Genomic DNA, 23,595 nt, shown 5'->3' on the forward strand with positions numbered 1-23,595 from the left:
AAATTTTGTATTGTAATTAGTTTTATCTGATATTAAATATTCTGTAGATTAAACGATGTGACTGCCTTCAAGTCTTAATTTTAATTTCAAAATACTAAATGATTAAATTTAGAGGTACCAGCGTCGAGCAGGCTGATGTCTAGTAGTTGTCACATCGATTTTCACTTGGAAATATAGATAGCTATATGGTTCAAAGTAAAAATGCTCTTAACCATATATTTTTAAATCAACAAAAATTTATCTCTATATTTCAGAAATTTCAGTAATAAAATTCATCACAAAAAGAATGGTCAACTATTTGGATTGCCCCATGATCTATAAAAACCGACATAGTAAGTTAAGTAAATTACCACGACGGCTCATAAAGTCATCAAGTTCTGTTCACTGTAAAAAAACGATTTCACGTGAAGTATTAAAAAAAAAAATCAATTGTTCAAATAAATTTATTATATCTATTTAAAAACATTGTAGAATAATTCCTCATTTATGTGAAACTTATTATTCACAATATCATCACATTTGTACCTTTAATTCACGAAGTGTTTTTTTTAGTAATACTATGCGCGACTAGTGTGTAAATCCGTACAAATGCAACGGAAGTGAGTTACGGCAGATAAGAATCGATAAGATAAGAGTTGAGTGCCAATGATTCGTCATTTGCTCTCGATGATATTTCTATACGGGTCGATTGTGGTTAATCGTCGTGTATGTGAATAGAGATCTCTCGTTAGATGTATTAGATGTATTAGATATACAATTCACAATTTTACAATTAAATAAACAACCAAATATAAAATACAAATAAAGGAGTGTTAAACTAATTTAATTTTGAGTCTTGATTTTATGAAACTTGAAACGTTGTATGCGTTCCGGCCTCAACGTTGTATGCGTACCAATACCAACAAGGAAATCGGCATAGATAAATAAACATTTTAAAGTTACATCGTAGTACTAATCATGATTTCATGAAAAATGCCTGAATTAGAAGAATACTATACCCTGTTCCTTGAAAATTTTGATTAATAAGATTTATGATTAGCAAGTTTATTGATTAGAAATTATTTTTATATTATTCGAAGTTTCTATAAATCTTTGAAGCTATTAAAATGGAAAATATTTCTTAGGCAAGACAGATATTACAGCTGTTCAAAGAATGAGATTACATCGCCAGCGAAAAAGTAAACAAAATACAAGCAGTCAATGAATGTAAGTTAATTTTAATTACATAAAGTTTTTCAAACACAATTACATGATGAGTGAAGTTGCAAAAACAATATTTGCTTAGGCGTTGTTTAACATAATCCACCGTGTGAACGAATATTATAAAATTTAATAATCAGCAATTACTTCATTTCTCTAACGAAGGTTCATTTCTAAATGCTAATTACAATGACAAACCGATCATGTCATATTTAAAGTATGACTAATTACATAATTGTTTTCAAATATTATACATATTTTTAATGCTATTATAAATATATAATTTATCATTTATCATTATATAAATGTGTATAATGGTTGACACTAATAAATGTGTGCATCACGAGTGTTACCATATTACTAATAAACATTATTCAAAATTGTTATATGATGCGTTTATTTTTACTTAAGTTAAATTTGCTACTTTGTACATTAAGTTTTACTTCAATCGCGTGTGATCCTTACGCGCACTTTTTTTTTAAAGTACTACCTTCTATTCACTTTTCTTGAGGTCTGAAATTGAAAGTGCAAGTAATATCTTTTTAGCGTACAAATAAATCGAGATAAATTAAATTACAAAATTGTAAATAGAAAAAAAGTTTTCAATCGTTGGTTCTTAAAAGGAAAGTATTTGGCAGCACATTTTCTATGATCATAAATAAAAAAGGTTTTCTTTGCTTTCAATCTAAAAATATGGAATGAACATTACACATTTTAAAGTCACAATAGGAAATATATAAAGCATTATATGAATAAGGATAGTAAATTATTTCTGGTAAAGTATATACATAGCAAACATAATAAATTTACATTATGCACAAAAAGTGATACCTTCATTAATAAGCTATTTAAAATAGCTTAATTAAATATTTTAGACTTAGGGGCTAATACGCCTGACTGCACAGCAAATGCATAGCATTTTCACAGTTTTTAGTACTAAGAAGGAAGTATAACGTAGCGTTACCGGAGAATTGACTTCTTAAATATAAACATAATAAAAATTAGTAATTGAAATGTAATGATCCTGAAGATGATACCGATCATTACATTAGAATGAAATGGTTTGAATACTTGAAACTTGATCTGTTTGAATTACATGCAGGAAAATTATTAACAAAAAAAAACACAATATTCTTAAAATAGTGAAGTTTCTGTAAAATTCTAAACTAACAAGTAAAGGTTGAATAATATATTTTTAAATAATTTATTTTTATATTTTACAAAATTCATGTCATGTTTATTTTTATCTATTTGTAACTGACAAGCCTTATATTCATTTCATTATTGAACAGTTTGCAGCATAATCGAGACGCATATGTATCTCTGTCACAACCACAAATTTATCTACCTTAATATAATTTCAGACTTTTCAATAAAATAAAAACGGTTTTCAATCTCTGTCGTACCTCTAGCTTGATGAAGACATTAAGCGTGTAGCAAAGCCGTATGGACAATGACGTGAATGAAATATTGCAGTGTGAAACGTTGAAGAATTGCTAAAATTAATATTGTAGTAATATCTTATACAATAACATTTAATACATCGGCTGAAAGTATTTATGAAAAAAACTGTAAAACTCATTTGAAGACAATAATTCTCATTTCGAATGTCAAATCGGCAAATTAATTGTTCGAAACACAACTGATTAGTTACAGACATGGTTTAAAAATGTATAAAATGATTACAAGATGTAATGATATATGGGATAATTACTTTGAAAATTTATTTTTTGTGTAGTTTATCATTTGATCAAGTACACGAAAATAATATACATATATGTAATTAAACAAAAAATATATATATATATAATAAAATCTATAATGTATCCAAATATATGGATCTCGCTTTCACCAAAATTCTGAGATAATTACACTCCTAATTGTAATACATAAAATAGAATTAAAATAACCTTTAAATAAAATAAATTTACATTATCTATTTCTTCCGGATCTATAATTAAAAATATTAATAAAATCCATTTAATAAATCTCAAAGTGTTGATAAAAAACGTGCCAAGTAATTATAGAGTATATAATTATCGTACAATTATAAAACAAAAACAAAAAATTTACATAATGTTGAATAATTTGACTAAGTATTCGATTTAACGCAATATTCGAAAATCGCCCATTAACGTGACGCGAACTCATTTTATTATTAATCGTTATCAATAATAAGTAAAACGTGCGCTGTCAGCGGTACAGGTATGTAAATGAGTAATTTAAAGGCAACAAAACTGCCGTAATTGTAAAGTACTTAAGGTAAATTACTGCCTCGGTCTCCGGTCAATCAATGGACAGACTCGAGAAGAACCGTCCATCATGCACGACGAGGAATTCTTCGAACGAACGTTTATTAAAATCAAGTGTTTGTACGACCTAGAACACTTGCCATTTTTATTGCATATTTGTTTTTATTTCGCTATCATACAGAACTGTTTTAGTTAGCGACTTTGTTCAACTAATCACATAGATGTCGAATTTATAACTAGTGCTGCATGGCATCAGGAATTGAATCACAAAAATCGGACGCTCTCCGTTCTCCGAAAAACTGAATAGACATTTTCAGCACTCTTTGCCCGTATCTTTGAAACGGCTAGACCTGCTCCGGCACCGTTGAAAACTAGTCAACACCTCTCCCATACAATGTTTTTTCAATCATTCAAATCGGTTGATCCGTGCTCTCAAATTGTCGAAGCAAAATTGTATCCGCGTATACATACACGCACTCGCGCGCGCACACACACACAAACCGTGCACTCACGCACACATACACACTTCCACTTTTTCATGGTATGCCAGAAAGTTCAGAATACAGGATGCGCCATTTATATGTGGTCAATGGAATTGTTAAATAACTTGAACAACTTGCAATGGATTTTGATAAACTTTCTTTTATTGTCAAATTTAAAGCCTTACATTTTTTTCCATATGGGTTCGAAAAACAACGTTGATCAAATAACGCAAATTCATTGCGCAAATAAATCCTCGCTCTTTCCATTGACCACACATTGATGGCGCACCCTGTACATTAAAATATTTTTTTGAAAAAGTAAAAATATACCAGACCAGGTAAACCTAAATACACTTAATTTGAAGAAATTTTATCATACAATTATGTATTTTTAACAATAAACACCTAATATAATTACTATTTGAAAACACAAACTAACAAAAAAAATGACAACCCAAGTATTGTGATAAAAAACAATAATGTTTAGTAAAGATCAGCGTATATCAAAGTATTGCAAAATAAAAAAAATAAAAAATATGGTGTGGGAGCTATTATGCAGATACATTATGAATACAAATGGAATTCAAATTAATATAAAATTTAAATAAATTAATTGTTATGTGATTTTATTAAATGAATTTTATTGTCTTGTAAATGAAGTTTTGGTTTTATGTTGTTTTAATCCATGAAAAAATTGCCTATCTTCATGTCAAATCATTTTCCATTATAGTTTTTCAATCTGTTAATATTGTTAGCAAATGCTCATAATTACTTTTTAAATTTCTGCAAGACGTCTAAAAGATTTTGCTCTCGAACCTTCTAAATTGTTGTCCAGAAGTATGAAGAATTAATTAATTGAATTACTTAGCTTAGTATATTAGAACACATGTTAAATAATTAAAATATTGAATTTGTACAATTTAAAACCTAAAACTTTATTTTAAATAATTTAAAATAAAGGTTTATTTTTTATATTTTTTTGTATAATTCATTTGGTACATTTATTTTACACAGCGCAACTTAAGGCTGCATCAAATCTTACATTTCTAGTATATTCTATATTCATATTTCTAATATTAGCATAAGTCACTAAGTGAAAAGTCCAAGATTTTTGTATCAGAGATTTTCCTTAGATCAAATCTATACATGCAAAAATCGACAGTACGTGTAGCACAATATGAAAGCAATATAGTATTTAATAATATTATTAATTGTCTGTAAACGATCGCAAAATATTGCTTGTTAAAACATCTTTTTATGTGCAGAGGTCATAACTTGATACAAACGCGTGAACTGCAATTTAATCCCGGCTTATTTACAGGATAACATATAGTTAAGATGTCTAAATATGCAATAACAATATTATGATATAGTTTACAATAGTATTAGTACTCGAGTCCATTAAATATCGTTGTTCCCTTCGAAGAATAATTGCCGTGCGAACATAAAGAGTTTCGTTTGTGCCGGCAATCGGAAAACACAAAAGATTTCTGCCGAAGAAAACGCGCCACGGTTTGAATAAAAAATCTTACGAGTAATTGCAAAGCATTAAAATATTTATATTATTCTTTAACAACGCACGTTGGCCAGACTTGACCGTATTTCTATGTACCTACAAAAAAATATTCAAAATTTCTGCTTTTTTATGAACTTAATAAAGAGATAACCAACGAAAGTTCTGTTTAATAATTTATGGTGTTGAATAAGTAAAATGTTAAATAGGTAAAATAATTATTCATATTGAAACATGCATGAACAAAGTCATAAAATTATCATCTTTGAAATTAGTATCTGTTTAAAGTGATAAAATTAGTTTTATTATTAATATCCATATGATAAAATTTCATGATGCCGAAGAAGTTACTGATTTATAGCTAGTCAAATATCAAACAGTATTTCTTATACTTTGAGTGTTCTGGACATAATAAGGCAAACAATATTTTTAATATACATTTTTAACAGGTTATTAATGTTTTGAGAATCTAGACAAAAATTAATTCTAGAAGATGATGAAGTGGGGTGTCCCAAAAAATCGGCCCCTGACCATACTATACCCATGATTTTAGTGCTCAAAATAATCTGAAAAAATATAGAAATACGGACAAGGCAAAAAAATATATTTTTTTACAAAATGGCGACTGCCTGAAAAGAAAAACTTCAAATTTTTATTTGATATTCTCGAATTTACTTATAAATAGTCACAAATAAAATTTGCAGATGTAGTTCATACTGATGGTCTGGTCTCGAGGTCTATGAAGAGGAAAATTTCTAGTAAATCAGTGCAGTAGAACATGAAAAATCGTGAGTATCGTTATCGAAAAAACAGTTGCGAGAAAAACGCGTTTAAAGTTTCGCAGAAAACAGAAGAGAATTATAGTAATCAAACAGCTAAATCTCCAAAATACTTCTGAATAAAACTTTAAAAATATCCCAAGAAAACAAAATTGATTTTTTGAATATTCAAGACCGAAATACCCCCTTAATTAGAAATTAATTTTTGCAATGTACTGATATGATGAAAAATCACCAAAATTAGTTAAGGTACTAATACTTAAAATGAACATAAATTGTTTTTACAGAAAAATTTGAACCTGATCCTTTGCTGGGGTTTCCGAAAAATATTTAAAGCAATGCATGCACTTTTCTCGAGTCCAATATATTTCATAACGCTAATATAAAAAAGATTTTTTTCATTCGAGTATAAAAAATGAAGTTAAAAATACTGAAATGATTTTAACGGTACAAACAATTAAAATTTTATTAAAAAGTGTGGTTTCGCGCTTATTTTCGACATTCATAGATATATTTTCAAAATATACCAAGTATCATGCATAAATCATCTTCTTAATTTGACAAATATTTAGATTCGGAGTCATTGAATCACAAGCAAATGTTAAAGTTTCAACAAAACGTTAACAATAAGCTTCCAACTGCATACAAGCATTCTAAAAATATGTGTGTATCAAATCAAAATTTATTCATTTTGTGCATAATTAAGCAATTAACAAGGAGTGTTCGTACGATGCTTCAATATTAGCATTGTATTCAAATTGATTATCATTAGTAAAGCAATTTACGATTAGGGTATCTATTGTATTTAATCTTTCATTAATTTAACGCTACGACAAATTATAAATTCAAAATGTATTAATATGAACATTCGATTACAGTTACAGCGCTTTACCTGATCATTTATCTATAAACTTATGCACGCTTTAGCTAATGTTATGATCCCATACATAAATTAACATCGACACCAGTCGCCTTATTAATTATATGCAAATTCAATAATGGATTATTAGAAAAGCTCAACATTATAATTCTACATTGTACGCACAAGATTTATAATACATAAACATATGTGTGCATAATCAAACATATATATTTGAAGTACTTTGCAGCCCAATCGTTGAATTAATAGGTTAATATTGAAAAAAAATTTATTAAACGTTTCGATACTTAATGTGTGACATCATTCAAAAAAATAATAAGCATTCATCCATTTAACAGAACAAAAATTTTAGAACCTCATTTTGTATTTTAAAAATGTTTATTCAGAATTTTGTTTAAAGTGTAAATTAATTCCTTTTTTAAGGATTATATAAAGATATTTTTAATACACAATATTATTTTGCAAAACTAAAAAAAGTATGTTTTTAAAAAATGAGAAGTTAGAAAACATTTCAGACACTGAAACTAAAATTAATACTATACTAATAATAATATATTAATACTAATATTAATAATAAAAATACTTGAGGCAGTGCTTTCCTACCTTTCTTTCGCATCGCGCAACCCTCCTCGCTCTAATGAAAAAAATTGCTGCGCTCCCTTAATTATTTCAACATTTTCATAAACTCTCAACAGATAAATTAATATGCAATATTATGTAAAAATATGCATGAAAAATAATTATTTTTTCATTTCTTTTAATATATTTCAAAATTTTTGGTTTATTGTCGAAAATAGTATTTTGGAAAGGGCCGTACGCATCCCGCCCCCTGTACCAGCCAGACGCGACCCACAGGTAGGAAGCTGCAGACTTAAGGGGGTATTCTAGTGTAGAAATTCGAAAAATTGATTTTTTTTAATCTCATATTTTCAAAGTTTAACTATCTAAGAATATGGGTACGAGAAGGTTTTCAAAAATTTGAATTATTCTCGGAGATATAGGCATTTTACTGACTCGGTCTCCATACTGGTTTGGCTTCACGCAAAACTTTAAATGCGTTTTTCTCAGAACAAACTTTTTCAGTACTGTTGACACGATTTCTAGAGTTTTAATCGACCGATTCACTTGAAATGTTCAGAGAGTCTTGTTTATAGACCTATCTATAGCCCGAACTAAGATTATCCCCAAATTCCAATTTTTACTATTTTTAAAAAATTCGAGAAACTCAAAATAACAGTAAGAAACATTTTTTTCAAACAGTCGCTAATTTGTAAAAAAAAATTTTGCTCATCGCTAGTTCGGGCGATTGCGACATCATTGTAGATTAATAATCTTCTTATTTTTTGCATTTCCGATGGCTAGGAGGGCTGAAATCATGTCAAGACTGAGGTGCCAATTTTTTGAGACAACCCACTTTATCAGCTGCCAGATTTTACAATTTTCAAGTTTTTTATTTTTTTATTTTTGTTTTGTATTTTAATATTAAAAAACAATTGGTAAAAAAATGGATAGTAAAAACATACATTTCTTTCTTTTACGACACTTTAAAAATGACCTAAAATTTATCGCTCTACACTAGAATACCCCCTAAATAAATTGTGTTTCAAAAACAAGAAATAAATGCTGAAGCTTATTTATATTTCAGAAATATTTTTCACCAACCACCAATATTCAGCAAGTACATATGTGCAGAACAAACAAAGAAATACAATATATTTCTTGTAAATTATTATCGTAGAAATAGAATGATATTCAAAAATCATTTCTTTCCACAGATCGTTGATCCAAAAGAGATGTTCTGTAATTCTCCTTTGTAAGAGAGTTATAATAATATCTATAACTTTCGCAATCATTGAAATGTGGCCTTTTTTGGGAATTTTGATCTTTTTCTTTTTTCATAAACTATATACAGATTGAGATAAAATGTATAACAATATTTATAAACATTGTTAGAGTATAATACCTTTGGATAATAAACTCATATTTTAATTATATACTGCAATACCTATTCTAATCTGATTTAAGAAAAGGAGTCTTTTCAACTGAATACTCAAGAGGAGTGTACAAATTTTTGATTCATAAAATCGACATAATTTCTTCTCAATAAATTTTTTTGACATGGTGCTATAGTCAAAAGAACATGTCAATTATTAGTAAGAAAAAACTAATTTAAGTGTAAATATTTAATGAAATTTCAATAGCTTAAAGAAGAAGTAGTAGTCCGGTTCACACATGGGATTGAAGAGCGGCAATAATAATAAATGCGGGCCGTGTTATTTGAAACAGAATAAGACGTTAACTCAAGCAAGTGACTCGAAACAAATTAAATTATAGCCAAGTAATTACATTACAAGAGGCAGAGAATGAAGTCATTCTGATCCGATTTAATTAAAGGTTACTACACGCGCGATACACACGGAATACGTGGGCGCGCTGAACAAAATATTACATATGTTTTCCTTAACCATAAAGTGAAATTTTTAATTATTTGTTATGAAATTAAGAGAATTGAAAAGTTAATTTTTGCAGTATAGAATAATTATGTAATATAAAAAATATGAGATGTTTTTATCTTCTGAACGATTGCTGTCCATTATGGAAACATTTATAGCAGATGGCAGGGTGGAAGGCAACCCACCAGTTGCCCTTACCTAGTTGTGACATTTTTACTATACTTCAACAGTATTTTTAACTTCTCGTATGGTATGTTATAGTATCACAAGCAAATTGAAAATGTAAATTTTTATATATCTTTACGTTTCAGAGGTTTCTGAACATTTTGGCATAAATTTAGAATAAATGCACACATCATGCATGCGTGAGTGTGTGTGTGTGCGTGCGTAATGTTTAGATGCAATTTTTTGTCCACGATTTCTGGAGGTTCAACTGATTTGAATGATTCAAAAAAACATTCGAGTCGCATTGACGACGAGACGTGCTGATTAGTTTTTGGCGAAAGCAGTCCAGACGCTTCGGAGACGCAAGAAAAAAGTGCAGAAAATAGTAGTTTTTAAAAGAACGGATCATCCAAATAGAGTGATTGGAATATAACTATTCATATTACTTGTGTCCACGGTGCGAAAGAGTAAGATTTATTTGTTTTTGTTTTTGTAGATAAGCATAGACAAAGATCGTCAGCCAATTATAAGCAGTTAGATCTATAAAATACGACGACAAAATTTTGAGTTTTCATAACAAATATATTAAAATACTTAAAACACTTGTTATTACTCATTAATACATTCTTATTGATTTATTATTTTTAGTTCACGAATGTTGAATTACTGTACGGGAAGTTTTAGCACAATGCCACGCACCACTTGTTCACTATCTTTTAATATGCAGCAACATCCGTGAAAGGCATTTTTTATTTAATATTATATTTAGGATCTATAACCTCAAGTGAAAATCTTATATGAATTTGACCGAGGTTGACATCAAATTTGCAACAATTGAGTTAATTTACAGTCTTACAATTATATCATTATAAATTATACAACTTATCGACTTTATGGAGCCTATAAAAAATTCAGTGTGCCATTTAGATATTGAATTGTCAGCCATTATACCTGAGGTAACAGAAACTATTTCTTCATACTGTTAGAAGATATTGATTTCTATCAAAAAGCGTAAAAAAGTGTTTGATTCAATGTTTTGAAACTGTAAACTGTTTTGATTAAATTTCATGATGTACTTATTAAGAATAGAAATTTCGGAGCAAAATTTTTCTATGATGTTCTTGAAACAACTGCTATAATATAATGAAAATAATCAATATAGAATATTCACAAGACACAAACCACCAGGTCGGATTATAGAGTCAATATAAATTTTAAAAACAACCAAAATTAAATTAGAGTATGAGCAATTAACATTTTATAATGTGTTAATTAAAAATGCTATTAACTATAAAATAGCATATAAATTTTTAGTTATGTTTGATTTTTTACAGGAAAGAATTTAGTTTGGATGTTATGTGAGTGACTGAAGCTAATGAAAAATAAGTACGTATAAACAATAAAGTAATAATTATACAATTGTGTTGTAACTAAAAAAATATAATAAAATTTTAAATTGTATCAGAATTAGAAACACTCTAAATTAGGGTCTAATATTAATATTTTTAGCATAATTATGAAACTACGAGCGAGAAATATATCAAGAACAAATTGTACATATAGATTTTTGACTTCTTAAAAATTGCAATTGTGTAAATGTGGTTGCAATTGTATAATTCCCTAAATAAAGGTGTGTAGATCAGCTCCTATTTTAATAATGAAAACACAAATAAAACAGTATTAAGAAACTCGTTACAGACGCATGATAAAAATCACTAATGCGACATTAATGACAGCCAAGTGAATTCGTGATAGCGCATACACACAAAAACAATTCTATTCTTCAAAACTGGCATTTTGACTTAAGACCCAGCCTGAATCTTAAATAATTGTGTATTCTTAGGAACGGCGTACCTTTTTGGTCGTTTCAGGAAACAATTTAATTATTTTGTAATTGTACATGGCTTTCCGAGTTGGTTTAATAACGCATTATGTTTTTTTCCTAATGAATAGAACACTTGTAATTTGTAATGTGCGGGCTTTTGTCTACATCCGTGTAATGTAGTGCCGAACGATAAATACTTAATCAAAATAGTAGTTGTTGCGTAAAATGAGGAGTCAAGTCGGTGGGTACAGTAGATGCTATGAAATTATATTAAATAATATTATTATTGATAATGAATGATACCAGAAATTAATTATATTAATTAATAATTTGGAAAAATTAATAAATATAATATAATGTAAATTGATAATGCTATAAAATAAATGCATTTTTTGCAACGTTTTTACTATTTTTGTAACATGTTCATACATGTAACATATTCGGAAGTATAATCATAAAAGTAATCAGAGTAGTGTGGGACACAAAGGTCCAATTTGACTTCTAACGATTGTACTATGGAAACCAAACCAACTATATCACAAGAAAGAACACATATCAAGCAAATAACTATCAAACTATGTTCAGTAAGTCCCAGCCAATTTAACATTGTAGAACTATTTTTTTTACTATTTTTCTAAAATTTGTCACTTAGTCCGTTTTACCCTAATGACGGGGTAAAAACAAGGGATAGCCAGGGAGAAAAAAAATCACTATCTTATTTTTAATTCTTAAAAGGTTTTATACAACCGAATAGATCTTCGCTCAATGATGATCTTAAGGCAATGGCTGATTTACTCTCTGCTTAAAAATAGTATTGTCAAAACCATAATTTAATTATTTTTTTTTAGATAATGAAGGTGGACCTTTTGGCCCGCAGTCTTTAAAGTTCTGCTCTGCCGTATGTTTATTTATATCTAAAAATTAATTCATTAGGTAAAATTATTTTTAAAAAATTCAGCACTTTCGATCGGAAAGAAACTCAATAGTATTAATCAATTAATTTATTTTAACTTCACAGTTTTACCTATAGAGAACTGGTTTTATTAAAAGTTCTGTAGCTTTATAAAAATAATTTATTGAACAATATTAAAATATGCAATATCAATATTGATAGTAAAATTGGTGAATAATAAGCTTCAGTATTCAGTGTTGTATGAAATTTATCTTCACTGGTTAATTTCAAGGTACCACCTACATTTACTTTGTAACATTTAAGATCTTACCGTAATTTTCCATATTTCATAAACTTGATACACCATCCACGATAAATTTATTTTTAAAAAAAATCATATGACTTTTTATGGTCATTTAGTTATATTTCCAATGTCTGAAGCTTAAAAATGTATTTTAAATGCCAAGTGTTGAAAGTAGCAGCTAGAGACAAAAAGATCAGCAAATAACACGATCACATAAATAACAAATGTAAGATTTCTATTGAAGCCTGATACGAATACTTGAAAACAATTTAGGCAAGTAAGTCATTGATAGCACTTCCTAATTAAAAATAGATAACCGGAAAGACTATTTGTATAAAGCTATTGTTGCTACTATTGCTACCACTTTTGAAATGAGGACATATATCAAATTCGCAGTGTAACTATATAATAAGATGTCAAAAAATTACTGATAGACAGATTGTAATTAATATATAAAAAGTCGCAGTTTTTCCTAGCAAAATGCCAACACGCTTAATCAAATGTAAACATTGCTGAACCTTTCATAATGGAGATTATACGCACGAGTATAAAAATGCAAATATCCCAAATGATTGTACGATAATGCGCTTTTCGTTATTCAAAATTGCTCTCATACCAACGCAAAATACATAATGATTATAATTTCGGTACAAAAGATTACATGTCATCATAAAAATTAATAATACACAATTTCGAATAAATATAAAGTGCACTTACCAAAGCATGAAGCATCATGATGCCCAATTATTAAAAAATGTTGTATAGTAGATGAAAAAATAAAAACTTTAAATACTATTATAGCACTATTATAGCATTTTGTAGTTTAAGTTAGTTTTCAATGGTTAATAATTCGCGTTCTTTAAAGCAGTTTTAATTCTGTCTACTACTTTTTTTTAATCTACTTTTTTATCTTCCCGAAGGAGAAGTTTGTTTTTATTAAAAAATCCGATTCGCTGATTTTATGTTTTCACGACGTTTCAAGCCGTTCTGAAACCAATAAGATCAAATTTGAAAAATGTGTGTGTGTGTGTGTGTGTGTGTGAACAGATCTTTTACCGTAAATCGACGTTTCCTCAAAAACGGCTGGACCGATTTCAAAAATTTAAAAGCCATTCGATGTATCTCGATGAGGACTATTTTTTGCCAGTTTGAGCGACGATCGGCCATGCCGTTTTTTTATAAATAGCAAAAAAGTGAAAAATTTTTCGTCCCCGATTTAGCCCGCAATTCTGCATCGATTTTGAAAATTTAAAAACCGTTAGAAAGATATTGGTTGGAAATCGACGTGATTAGTTTTTTGGTAAAAATCAGCCGGGCCGTTTTGTTGTAATTTTGTAATAAAGTGTTTAAACAACTTTTAGACAATTCTAATTATTTTTATGTGAAGGTAGATACCACAGTCTTATTGATCATACTAAAATATTACGGCCCTACGACAAGTCGTTTAATTCTAAAAATTCGTGAAAGTTTGCAAAAATTAGTATATTTTTTTACATTTGTAAAAATTAAACCTTTCATCGACGTTTGCTCAAAAACGAATGAACAGATTTCAAAAATTTAAAAGCTATTTGATGTATCTCAATGAGGACTATCGTTTCTCAGATTTGTGCAGTAATTTGGAAAAAACTGCTGAACTTTTCGTCTATATTTAAGATCATACTACCAAATCGATTTTAAAAAATCAAAAACTGTTCGAAAGATATTACTTAGGAATGATACTGATTAATTTTAGGTGAAAATCGAGACATTTTCTTGTAATTAACTGTTGAAAAAAAAATTAACCCGTTTTTCATGGAACTGTTTTTGAAATATTACGGCCCACAAGTAGCTTAATTTTGAAAATTTATCGAAGTTCAAGAAAATAAGTAGTTTTTTGACGTTTGTTAAAATTAAAATTAGTTGATTTACTTGGTATAACGATAGAGTTCTTTATCTTAATGAACATACTAAATAATTAAAGTGTTACGGAAACTAGTTCAATTATAAAAATTATTGATTTTTGAAAATTAGCTTTTAGAAAATACTTCGAGTTAGCACGTATTCGTTTGTTTTCAATAAGTTGAAATAAATCCATTCGGGATACTATTAATCACTCATAAATTATTTTTTATGGATACATATTGGAGAGTTCATGTAGCTTGGCTCAAGGCAAAATACCCATACCAGCTAGTTTAAATAGGATTGTGTAAAGATATCTCATAGTATAAAATCAATTTAAAATTTATTGTACGTTGTCCTGAACAAGTTCAAGATGTATATTCAATATATCCATGTTTTTTAGTCCTAAATATAGCACGGACCGTGCAGGCGGCCATGACCGCGGTATGATAGAGTAATTATCATTATTTTCCTCCAAAATTATATTAGATTAGTGGGCGTGAACGTTCGGTCTCCGACAGTGCGAGCTTTGGGTAGATTCCTTACACAGCCTGCAGCTGTACTTTGGCTCTTTGCTGTATATGAAACATGAAAATAAACAATTCAGCTGATAAAACCTGTTGAAGGTTCCACGCCTCAATTATTTATTGTTACAAAATATCGAATCAATTTATCCGAACCGGTGTAATATTTTAAACGCATGCGATTTTAAGGATTATAGAGAAGATTTCGATTAAGTGATGAATTTAGAGTAATTTGAAAGTTATTCAATATTTTAATATATCTTTGATGGTCAAATAAAATGTTTATAGTTTTCACTAACAAAATTGATGAACATACATTAAGGCGTACTCTATCACTGTACATTGCAAAACTAATACGGATCATATGTCGCCGGAGCGGCAGATCCGAGTGGAAAGTACGTAAATTTCATGTGATAGCATAACTATCCATAATAAATAAATAAAATCATAAATGAATAAATAAAAATAGATAACTACACCAAGAAAATTGTAGTAAATACATTGAAGCTTACGAAATATCTTTATCGAAGATTTATGATGCATAATAGTGCCTTATATATATATATATATATATATATATATATATATATATATATATATATATATATTATTAGCTTCATGTAAACTATGGTATTTAATATTAACTATATTAATATTAACACACATATAGCATGTACTTACAATATCCGAATGTAAACCAACTATCTTAGCGACTTTGAGTTAAAGTTATTTCTTCAATTAAATTTGCTAAAGTATATTAGAACTTTAGTCAGAATTAAAAATAAAATATGGATTATTTTCGATATACAAAAAAAAAAATTTTTTTGAAAAAGAAAAAAAAAAATTAATTTTTGAAACAATTCTTTTTTCCAAAATCAATTATTTTGTTAAAATAAGCAAGAAGTTCTTTGAATCATTTAAATCGGAAGCTTAGTTCTCTCAAAAACTGCCATTTTTTGCATATTTAGCTCTGTATCTTCGAAATGGCAGGGCCTGCCTTTGCCAAAAACTAATCAGCACATCTCCTTATCAATATAAATAGAATTCAAATCAATTTTCTGATTAGTTTTTGGACAAAGAAGGTGCAGCCGTTTCGAAGATACGGGCCAAAAAGTGCAAAAACCGTAACTCAGTTTTTAAGAGAACGGAGCGTTCGATTTTAAGAATTCAAAAATCATTTCACTTGTATTGAAATAAAGAACTGAATAAATATTTGGGAAGGCAGGTCTAGCGGTTTCTGAGATCAAAAAAAGTAAAAGAAAAGTCATTTGCCGGCAAAAATGATTATTACACATATGCACATCAAATTATCAAGTATTTTATAGAGACTGTAATAATGAGTATAAATTTATAGGACAATTTTGCCTTATTATAACAGAATCTACGTCTCTTGTAAATACAAACATACGTAAGTGTTTTGTGTTGTTCATCGCTAATCAATATTTATAGATGATTGATTTTTTCTTTCTCCAATATTTAATTGCGGTAAGTTATTTTTGTATTACAAAAAGTAAGACGATTGTAATGCAAAATTTTGGTTTAAATAATCTAAACTATTAAATTTTTATCTATTAAGTTTAAATTACCTGAATTATTTATTATTTACATTCATTTTTTCAAATTTCGCGCAAATTAAATAGCTACCTGAACGTGAAAATGGAGTGAGAGAAAAACGTCTGTATGAATATATTATATTCTGTTATTGGCTAGGACTCTAAATGTCATTACAACAAAAAATAACTGCAGTTTCAAGCCTACTAACACATTGAGAGCCAACATCAAACAAAATTTATGGAAAAAACAAACGGCGAACAGCAAATTTTTGATTACACTCATTTCAGTAGTCACTAAATAAATTATTAAAATAAATAATAATTTCGTCCGTAATTTTACTCGGGTTGTGATAATGTCTCAGGAGACCCCAGTAACAGTTCTAGTGAACTTTTGCTCCGCAAAAAAAACGCCGGCTCCAAAATTTAACCTAATTCGCGACGGGACGGGAACCAGAAACCCCATCTTTATATATGAAGTGCGTGTGACAGTAAACGAAATTGAAGTAAGGGTTGTTGGATCAGGGAAATCCAAAAAAGAAGCCAAACAAGAGTCGGCAAGGTTGGCGCTTACAAAGCTATCTGAAATTAACTTAATCGAGTCACCAGTTTTGGAGGATAAGGAAACCGTTGAAGGGCAGCCATCCACAACCATCCCTGTAGCCGTAAGAAAGTTAAGTCAATTTTGTGATAAAAACGGTTTACCGATACCCGTGTATAATTTAATCGAAGAAACTGGACCATCTCATGCTAAACAATACACTATGGAGTGCACTGTTTCCACTTTTAAGGAAAGAGCAACTGCTTCCTCAAAACAAGCTGCCAAACATGTTTCTTCCGAGGCGGTCTTTCTTATTTTACAAAAGATCGATCTAGACAAGCATATTAAAAAGCATGTTAAAGTAGAACCTATTAATGCAGCAATGATTCCTAAGATAGAAAAATTAAGGGAAGAATCATGTGCGCAAGAGATCGAAATGGAATCAATTGCGAACAATTATCACCCTTTCGCAAAATGTGGCGAGAAGAAATGCAAACTAGCTTTGTCCATTTTGTATAATGATTTATTAACAGCAGAAGAAAAAATGAAGGAGGCTCTCAAGGCATTAAATGTGACCTACCAGTTATCAGAAGAGTTAATGACACTCTACAACGTCATGGGGTATACCTGGTCAACAACATCTGGAACCGACCCCCAACTTACTCTTCAAGGTTTCTCGTGGTCACAGTTGTACAAAACTGTCAACGAATATATGTCAGAATTTTTGAAAGATTAATAGATTGTAAATATATACATTTCTATATCACTTTTATCTCATAAATACATTATATAAATAAAAAATATTGTATTTTTCTTAAGTGTGTATGCAAATATAATAACTAAATATAATTTACAGATAAAATGGAATTTAACAAAAACGTATTTACAAATAATTATCCGAATCTAATTTTTAACCAATAAATGTAATGATGTAAGAATAATAAATAATAACAGATATTACAAACCAATAAATAGTATCATACAAAATGGTAATGATAATGTCAAAATGCTATGTCGTTGCAGCCCGGCGTTTCAAATATAAAACTAGTAAAGCGCATGGCATCGTGCCTTAAGGCGAATTGGTGGAACTTTTTGTATCAAACATTATTTTTTATAAAAAAAATTGCAATTTTTGAAAAAAAATTATTTTCTTGGAAAAAAGACTCTTTAAAAAATTTTTTTTCTTTATTTTGAAAAATTTTGGAAATTCTGAAATTTTTTTCAAAGCAATCGTACTGCTTTAACTGCATAGAGACAAAATATCGAAGCGCGTAAGCGCCGCGTCGCCGCCTAACGGATAAACATTGGTACGGGACCCATAGGAATGTAAACAAAATTTATACTTATTGTTAAAATCTCTATAAAATATCTGATAATTTGATGTGCGTATGTCTAATGATCATTTTTGACCGCCAAATAGCATTTTCTTTTACTTTTTTACTAGATCTCCGAAATCGCTAGACCAGCCTTTATGAAAATTGAATCAGCTGTTCATCTTGTCAATACAAGTAAAATGTTTTATGAATTATTAAAATCGGACACTTAGAAACTGAGTTACCGTTTGTGGCACTTTTTGCCACGTATCTTCGAAACGGCTAGACCTGCCTATGCCAAAAACTAATCAGCACGTCTCCTTATCAACAGCAATCGATTGCTTTTTAAATAATTAAAATCGGTTGAACCGTGTTCCCGAAATCGTCGACGAAAATTTGTATCCGCATACACACATACATCCTTTTTTTCTAAGATATGCCAAAATATTCAAAAACCTTTGAAACGTAAAGATATATAAAAATTTTCATTTTCGATTTTTTTGCGATTACTATAACTTGCCCTACAGAAAGTTAATAAACAATCGAATGAAAAACTTACAACAGCAAGAAGATTTTTAAAGACAAAATTTTTATGCATAAATAATGAAGTAAATAAAACAAAAAATAAGAAACTCCAATAATTAACTAAAACTTAACTTAAAATTAACCAGTGTTTTTACCGAATCGTGTATTTCATTAAATTAATAGTTATTTACGATATTTTAATTGAAATGAATGTATAAATTAAAATATCGAATAAAATATTTAACCTATACAATTATTAAATCAAATATTTAATTTAAATAATATTTAAATTAAACACTTAGACTATTTCATTTATTATTGAAAATAAATCTAACATGTAATAAAGTTTATTAGCATATAAAATAACTAACATATCAATTAACAAATTATATTTTATAATAGAAGCTTTCAATATAAAAAATTAACTTGAGACATTACGGAAATTGAAAATGGTAATAAATTTTAAATTCAAAATTATATATTTCTGTCTGCGTCATCTCTGTCTGGCCTATGCGGATACCTTTTAACCTTCTCTAAGTTTATTACATTTGTTACGTTATTGCTCAGTAACAAAAAAAAACTAAACGAAACCTATAATCTTTATATAATTATCGGTTCTATCACTCTAATAATGTTTTGGTAAAATATCAATTCCCTTGTCCGAGGAACAAATTAAGATATCGTAGAAGTAATTTGTAATAGAAGAAGAGCTGGTAACAATTGATGGTGCGATGCCAGTAACATTTTACGAAAATTTGTGGAAAAAAAGAATATTAATCAAAAATAGAGACTTACCACAACGGTCTGTTACAGAAAAAATGGAATTTTTGAATTGTGGACATGTGTACATGGCAACATCTGTCGGGTCAACTAGTATATATATATATATATATATATATATATATATACATTTCCAAGTAAAAATAGCTCTTTTGGGCTTTCCATTACTGTAAAAAGTTTAAATACCGTCACAAACTAGGACAATGGGTCGACTTCTAATAGGCATAATTAAAAAAAAAACATTACCAGAAAAAACAATAAATATCACAATAAATTATAAATTTCCAAATTCTGATTACTGTTCAAAAATATTTATGATAATAATCTTGCCATAAAATTAAGACAAGTTTACTTACTTCCGATCTATCGAGTATAATCAGTATTTCCTAAATTATTAAATATATTAAGTTATTATTTATGAATTATATACTAGTTACAACATATTGTGTCTCTTCATATTTTAACACAGCAAAAAATTATTTTAATTTATTATATTTTTATATATTATAAAACTATTAAAAAATCAAACCATTAAAAATTAAGACAAACACTAACTGGGATTTTATCCTTTATTTGGCGCCACAACCTCTTATCTTCTTTGTATTTATATTTATATTTAAATTTATATTTATATTTATATTTAAATTTATATTTAAATTTATATTTATATTTATATTTATATATATAAATGTGTCTTCTACACATTTTCAACATTTTTTATGAATTTGGTCAAATAGTAAACTGGTAAAATTGTAACTTCTCAAAAAGTTAAAATACCATCACGATAGTACTTCCTGTAAGTATTTATAAGTCTCGAAAAAAACATTTTCCAAAATTCATATGTGGGTCATTCTTTTACGAAACGTACGTATTTTGAGAGAAATAAAATGTCACATTTTAGAATTGTCTGAAATATTTTTTCAGAAAAATCCTGAAATACGTGTCGAATAATTTTATATATAAAATCTGTAAAAAAAAATTTAGGCAATTCTAAAATGTCAAGGTCTGGTCGGTTTGTAAAAAAATGACTCATATGTAAAATGTATAAATGCAAGTATATAAAACAATTGATTGAAGAGCACGATTGATTAGAAGTTTAATCAAAAATCAATAATAATGGGTCAATAAATTATCATTAATTTTTCCAAAGATTTATATTATGAAGCATCAAATATAAATTTTAGGATAGTGACCACCAGCACTGTGTCTACCTTTTTGGTTTTTTTTCAAGAGCAGTTGGCGTTATTGAAACATACGTTTTAATAACTGTTCAAAACTCGATGTTCATGAAGCAATTTGAGATACCTAATAAGCCATATCATCATTATAGTACATAATGCAGGGTAAAAGGATATAGTAATTTCGAAATTGGAAAAGATTAGGTAGATGAAAAGTTTTTTTTATTATATTATTTTTTATGAAAATTAATATTAAGGTATTTTTAATGGAATGGTTTATTTGAGTAATTGATCGTTATAAAATTCAATTGGGGATTAATAGTTTGCTATAAAGCGTTTGTTATGAAGATATTTTATATCTGCTCTATACACGTTGATATATTTGTTGGAAACTTCATTATTTGTTAGTATCATTTTGAAAACATGTTAAAAAATATCTAAGGCTTAACCTATTTGAATAAAAAATGAGCCATAAACAATTTTAAATTTGTATTCTTTAATACTTTCGCGGTAATTACATTTAAAATTTTCAGATTACTTTATTATGTAAAAATCAAAAATATTCATATTAAATATAATTTCTTATCCACACATTCCATACATGAAGTAAAACATTTTGAAAAAATCAATTTTCATATGCCATTTTGTAAATTTATCTTTAATATTTTCTGGTATATTTCCATACTTGACTGTTTTTAAGATTTTTATATGCATATAATATTTTCATGAAAGTGTTTCAAAATTGCTTTTTTTATCTAAAGTCGTACTATAATTCTTCTACGACATTTGACAAAAGTCAGAATTAAAATCCTTTTTCATGCCAATTTCTTTATGAAGTTAAATAATTTTCTTTTTTATCTCAAGTGGTACTATAAATTTTTCTACGACAATAGAAAAAAGACAGAAGTAAAATCCTATTTTATGCTAATTTCCGTATAATATTTTAGTGAAAGTGTTAAAAAAAATTCCTTTTATTTTTTCATCTTAAGTCGTACTAGTATTCTTCTACGACATTAGACAAATGACAGCAGTAAAATTCTTTTGTATGCCACTTTCCGTATAATATTTTTATGAAAGTGTTAAATAATTTTCTTTTTTTTAATCTCAAGTCGTACTATAATTTTTCTACAACATAAGAAAAAAGACAGAAGTAAAATCCTTTTGTATGCCACTTTCCTTATAATAATTTTATGAAAGTGTTAGTTAAATTTACTTTTTTTTCATCTCGAGTCGTACTATTAATTTTTCTACGACATTAGAAAAAAGACAGAAGTAAAATTCTATTTTATGCCATTTTACGTATAATATTTTTATGAAAGTGTTTTTTTCGCCTCAAGTCGTACTATAGAATACTTCTACGACAGTAAAAAAGACAGAAATAATATCCTTTTGTATGTCAATATCCGTAAAATATTTTTATGAAAATGTTAAATAATATTATTTTTAGACATTAGACAAAAGATAGAAATAAAATTGTTTTTTATGCCTATTTCCATACAATATTTTATGAAAGTGTTGATTTTTTTATCTCAAGTCAAAAGACAGGGAATAGGCATAAGCATATCCTTTTTAGGCCACTTTCCTCAGTTTTCAGTACTTGTATTTTTGCTGATTTATTTGAATTTTAGTAGTCTTCTCCTTCATCCTTCATGGATTTTAACGTTCCTCTGTATTTCATATCAGACCAAATGAATTTCACAGAAATATAACCACGCCTGACTGCACAGCGCCACGTGGCTTTTAATAATATTTAGTACGATTTTGTATAAAAACTGGTACATAGCATAGCCTTGCCATGCCATTGGTCTACTTTACGGCAGAATCGGTATACTGGATTTCATATTTTTCCAAAAATATTTTCTCAATATTTTTTATTTAGTTTCATTTAAAAAAAGCAGCAATGACACAAAATGTGCACAATATGTAGTGTAATCTTTCTAGATGGCTTCATAAAAACTGCACATGTAAAGTACTAGATAATAGAAATTTAATATGTGCGTTCTATTTATTGGTATATACGATTTATAAATTTCAAAAACAAATAAATTTTATGTATATTAACATTGCTATTATAACGTGTGTTATCTTCTCACGGTCTACTCGTAAAATCTCCAGTATTAGCGACGGGCTTCATACACCTCTTTATTGTTCCCACAAATCACAAAACAAATTGTCAACATAGCAAAAATTTGCAGACATCAATAAACCTCTTCGGTTGTGTGTAAATTGAGTTGTTCTCTCGGTGTGTTTTTTATTCGCTTATTTATGTATTATTTCGATGTTCATCGATTTCTTCAGCATCCACATCAAACAGTCGATTAACGGCTAAGGTAATCTGTCATTGTTGCTGATAGCTTTGACGCCGGTTAATAACAAATTACATAATTAAAATTGAATTCCAAAATAATAATTAATTCCCCGAGCCGTCGTCTCGACAGACAACAATACATCAAACCACTAACACCTATGTCGAACGCACGCCAAGATTAATTTTCGCGTTAATATTAAATGTCTTATAATTTATGCTTTCAATGCGGATTGGATTGGGTTGGGCTCTTGTG

The 23,595-nt window shown here is 28.3% G+C and overlaps 2 protein-coding genes across 2 annotated transcripts in view; one reads left to right on the top strand and one right to left on the bottom strand.

The window, feature by feature from the left end:
* LOC113375064 (kinase D-interacting substrate of 220 kDa B-like) overlaps positions 1–23,595 on the bottom strand; it is a 78,954-nt gene that overhangs the window by 46,043 nt on the left and 9,316 nt on the right. The window lies entirely within an intron of this gene.
* LOC113375065 (interferon-inducible double-stranded RNA-dependent protein kinase activator A homolog A-like) lies at positions 17,054–17,974 on the top strand. Its single transcript, XM_026615016.1, has one exon. The coding sequence runs from the start codon at positions 17,054–17,056 to the stop codon at positions 17,972–17,974; it is 921 nt and encodes a 306-aa protein (XP_026470801.1).

This window comes from Ctenocephalides felis, unplaced genomic scaffold (genome assembly GCF_003426905.1).
Source record: "Ctenocephalides felis isolate EL2017-DRISC unplaced genomic scaffold, ASM342690v1 CF-g0.4_SCAFFOLD_01886, whole genome shotgun sequence".
Lineage (NCBI taxonomy): Eukaryota > Metazoa > Arthropoda > Insecta > Siphonaptera > Pulicidae > Ctenocephalides > Ctenocephalides felis.

Excerpts from the sequence above, each read along its gene's own strand:
- LOC113375065 (XM_026615016.1), top strand. The coding sequence starts at position 17,054 with ATGTCTCAGGAGACCCCAGTAACAGTTCTAGTGAACTTTTGCTCCGCA.